Raw genomic sequence first — 4,733 nt, 5'->3', positions numbered from 1 at the left:
ATGTGTTATATGTAGAAATGCATATTTGCAAAAGGGGACTTTAGTATGTTGTCGTAAAAGTGTCTCTTCCCTTGATTTGGCTCTGCCAATGTGGCTCTGGTGAGAAAAATAATGAGTATCACTGTCCTAGTCTGCAGTTAGCTAACGTTAGCTTGATATGAGACAGGGTGGGGTGGAGGACAGTTACTCATATCTTGTCTTCACTTTATTAAGATCAGATTTTGCAGGTAAAATTCGAATAATAAGGTGACTTGACTTTGACTTGCCCAAGAAAAAACGACTTGAGACTTGCACATGTGTGATCGGACGGGAGGAGGAGAAGTCAACAGCTCGGCCGGTTCGGCTCGGCCGTCTCTTCACCACATCAGTCACATACGTCACAGTTTACACCTTTAATTCAGATTCAGGAGTGAAACTACACAAACATTTTGTTTTTTGCTTAATAACTCTTAGTTTTCATTTATTAAATACAGTTATTTACATGAAACCATATGAAAACGCGCTTCCCCTCCTCTCAGGCGGCACTTTCAGAGCTCTCAGCTCTCTGCTGCCTGCTCATCGGCTGCGTAGAAAGGACTCTCCCCGTTTCCCCGCCCTCCTCTCCTCCCTCCCCGCTCTCACTGCTGCTCATCTTTGTTGATGATGTTCTTGAGGAGCGTGACCAGCGGTTTCTGGCGCCCTTCCTCCCAGCTCTTCATGAAGCCGCCGTAGCGTTTGCCAGCCGGGGGCCCGTTCCAGCGGAAGTGCTTCATCTTGTAGGAGCCGTCCTTCTTCTCCTGCTGCTCCCCGGCCTCCTCCTGCTGCTGCTCCTGCTCCAGCAGCTCATTGGTCAGCTCCCGCCTCCTCATCTCGGCGGGGAACACCTCGGCCGACGACTCCTCCACGCCGTTGGAGGCGTAGACTTTGACCGGGCGGCGCTTCCGGCCGACGGGCTTGCCCCAGCGGAAGTGCTCCATGGAGTAGGAGCGCTTGGTCTGAGGAGAGGAGGAGGGGTCTGATGGAGGAGGGGGCTGGAGGTGGGCGCCGCCGGGAACGACGGGGGTCTCGGCGGTGAGGTCGGAGCGGCACAGCTGGATGCATTCCTGCAGGAGAAGACACAAAGTACCACTCAGTGATGGGGGCCAAAGTGACCGCGCAGGAAATGAGAAGCGCGCCGTCCTTCACCATCATGCTGCTCTCAGAGTTCAGCTCCTGGCAGCTCGGATGCTCCCAGCACTGCGCGGCGACTCCCCTGGCCCCGCCCACTACCACCACGGCCACCAGTAGCCACAAGGGACGCATGCTCCTGTCAACCAATCAGAGAACAAGTTCAACGGAGCCAATCATCCAATTACAACTCTTTTTTTGGACCTCAATTTTGGGATGTGGCATCACTATGGACGTTTTTCTGTGCCATCAGAGTTTGAATACGGATTTGTAATATTGAATTTTTACAGCATCAAAATCAGACTTTGAATTTGAAAAACCAACAGTGTAAAAAAAAAAAAAAAAAAAAAAATTCAGTGGAAAAAAATTCAGTTCCATACATCACACTCGTTTATTCTTCTCCGTTTATTTGGGCTGAGCGATTTTATCGATTTTTTTTTATTTATTTATTTATTTTTAAAAAGAAAACTTTATTGAAAACTCAAACGTTACAATTTCTGTTTGTCTGGCGGTGTCGTCCTTCCGGTTCAAAGGACGGACCACCGGTCCAACCAGCGACCATTCATGTCAAATCACACCTTTTTTTTCCAGAAAATGATGTAAGTGCATCGAATCGTATGTTTATATAAAATAAGTCAGAGTTTTTAACGTGTTTAACGTCTTTAACCCAACTTACTGACTCAATTAAAAGCAGATCTTTGATATACTGGGTGGTGTCACTCCATCAACTGTTTTAGACCATAAACACGTTTAAGAGTATTTTCCATCCCAGTCTGTTTTCATTGATAAATGATTATCGATTCAATCATTGGGAGCCAATAACATAAAATAACCTAAATACTCCAACAGAATACATCGTTTAAAGTTCTGAAAGGATAAAGAAATCACAGGAAATAAAGCCTCTCACCTTTCTTCGTCTCCTCTTATCGCTGCTGTTTTCTTCTCGTTCGGCCGTCTGATGAAGACTTTTGTCGCTCTTCTTCTCGTCTGAAGTTTCGACCGGTTGTCCGACTTTTATATTCTGTCTGTCAAGGACACACACACACAAACACAAACAAACATGGCGCACACACACACACACACACACACAAACATGGCACACACACACACACACACACACAAACATGGGGCGCACACACACACCCGGATAACGTCATCACCAGCATTCATTCATGCTCGGAAACACAACCGCTGCATGGAAGTGGAGTTTCATCCTCCACCTGGTTTCATCCAGATGAAAACTTTGACTTTATTCCTTATTCTCACTTCTCCTTCACCTCTAATTGAGAGCAGATGGTTGTAATATGCATTCTTTATTTCCTGTTAAAGGGAGAAACTGTAGGAAGCCACCAAAAGAGGAGGGATGTCACACATGTTGTGTGTTAAATGTCAGACGGCAGCTTCGGCAGCTTAACACCGGGGCGACATGTCGTCATGGGACGGGAGACGGGATCCAAAGCTGCGGCTCAGGGTGTACAGTTACAAACCCACCCAGCTGCTGCACCCCCGTCCCTTTGTCTGAGTCCTCAGTGTCACCAATTCTGAACTTTCACAGGGTTTATCTCATTTAACAGCCACTGGCGGGAGGTGATTTCATCAAAAAGCTGCTTGTGCAGAACACAAACATCTCTCTCTTCAGACTAAAGGTTCGCGCTCATGGTTTTATATTCACTAAGAAGATGTTTTAATTGTATATTTGATATCAAAGCTTTTATTATTCAGTAAAGGCATATCTCCCTCACATACACCACTACACGTGTACAATAACTCAGTTTGCCGAGGATTCAGTGATGCAGTCCATGCTGCCCCTCTGGGTCTTTCTCCCACGGACCCAAACCACTCCAGGAGGAAGTAATAACACAAAAACAACAGAATTGGGGAGCGCACCCCTACATGCAATCAATATATCACCCACACACACAAGAAAAAACAAATATATATATATATATATTAGGGCTGGGCGAGTTAACTCGTTATTATCGCGTTAAGGCATTAATTATTTAACGCAGGTTTTATTTTTCTATTTAAAAGAAATAAAAAAATTGATTAAAATTTTTAATCGAGGCAAGGCAAGGCAATTTTATTTATAGAGCACAATTCGTACACAAGGTAATTCAAAGTGCTTTACAGCTACATAAAATCACAAGAAGGCAATGAAATCATTAAAAAGAAAAAAAATGAAAACTAAAAAAACCCATTAAAAATAATCATTAATTAATTAATTTAAAAGTGAAGAGTGCAATCTAATTAATCACATGATTTCCCTGATTAATCACGATTAATCTCATTTGTACGCAGAATCCAAAAATGAATCCAAAAGTAGCGTATAGCTTTTAGCATTTAGTTTTATTTTAAATGTGCTGCCATATGAATGAAAGTGCCATTACATTTGTTGTGCAAACACACTTTTAACATCAGCATCTTTCTGTAGTTTTTATGTAGAAGCCTCGCTCCACTGTCTGTTTCCTTGAATGACTTGCTGCTATCAGTTGTGTGTTTTGCCTTTAAAGTGTTAGTTCGCCATTTTGCACATTAAGCCCTGTTTGGGGGTATTCTGGGATGAGTTAGAGATGTTCTGATCACAATTTGGACATTTGGTGCTGAACGGAGCATTTAGGTATCCACTGCTGCAGCCCCCCCACCTTTGCATTGAGTCAATGACCACTCAAGCAAACAATCATAAAACGGCATTAAACTTTCGTTTGCAGAGTCATGAAACTCACCGTGTGGTCTGTGGTGGACAGCGATACGTTGGCTCGAAAATCATCGCGAAATACGCTTCCAGAGAAGTTATATTACCATTATTGTCCGTCTTCATTGATTTGTATTGGTTTGACTAGTATTACTCCGCGCGCTGGATGTCGCTGGATGTCTTGCTGCTGCTATTCAACGGTGTCCGGAAAAATAGGTCCACCAAATGCTAAAACAACTGTTAGAAGGCACATTTCGCTGCGATTTTTGGGTCAATTTGTCGCTGTCCACCACTGACCACACGGTGAGTTCCATGTCTTTTCAAACGAAAGTTTAATGCCGTTTTATGATTGTTTGCTTGAGTGGTCATTGACTCAATGCAAAGGTGGGGGGGCTGCAGCAGTGGATACCTAAATGCTCCGTTCAGCACCAAATGTACAAATTGTGATCAGAACATCTATAATTCACCCCAGACTACCTAAAAACAGGGCTTTATGTGCAAAATGGCGAACTAACACTTTAAGTGATATTTTAGACTGGAACTACTACGGGGAGCAGGTCGTTTAGGCCGCAGTCGTTTAGGCCAGGCTACCTGAGCAGCTGAAATCTTTATTATTGTACATTCGTTATTATTTGAAGTGGGCGTTTTATTTTGAAGACGGTTTGTGCAGTTCCTCTTCCTTTCTTCACCTTCACCACTCGACATGTTTACACCGGTGCGGCAGTTATGTTCATACTGATGTGAAATGAATGTGTACATGTTACTTACCTTTCTGATAGTGTTTTCTTGCTCCTGGTGTGTATTTGCACTCTTTAAAATGTCCGTTTCTGCTCGTTAGCATGATCGCGATTTAGCATTGTTAAGCTAACCGAATTTGTATTATACAGCATTATTG

General features: G+C 43.6%; 1 protein-coding gene across 1 annotated transcript; it reads right to left on the bottom strand.

Annotated features, from left to right (window-relative positions):
- Positions 1-377: 377 nt before the first annotated feature.
- On the bottom strand, positions 378-2,161 carry LOC142391503 (pro-opiomelanocortin-like). The gene is made up of 3 exons (XM_075477314.1): positions 2,054-2,161; positions 1,165-1,285; positions 378-1,082 (listed from the first exon to the last, which is right to left on the bottom strand). Exons 2-3 carry the CDS (start codon positions 1,279-1,281, stop codon positions 618-620), a joined length of 582 nt encoding a protein of 193 aa, XP_075333429.1. The 5' UTR covers positions 1,282-1,285; positions 2,054-2,161; the 3' UTR covers positions 378-617.
- Between the last annotated feature and the right edge of the window lie 2,572 nt (positions 2,162-4,733).

The sequence above is a fragment of the Odontesthes bonariensis genome, chromosome 11 (assembly GCF_027942865.1).
Source record: "Odontesthes bonariensis isolate fOdoBon6 chromosome 11, fOdoBon6.hap1, whole genome shotgun sequence".
Lineage (NCBI taxonomy): Eukaryota > Metazoa > Chordata > Actinopteri > Atheriniformes > Atherinopsidae > Odontesthes > Odontesthes bonariensis.
Note: the sequence above shows the minus strand (reverse complement) of the source record. Positions and strands in the feature narration are given on the sequence as shown.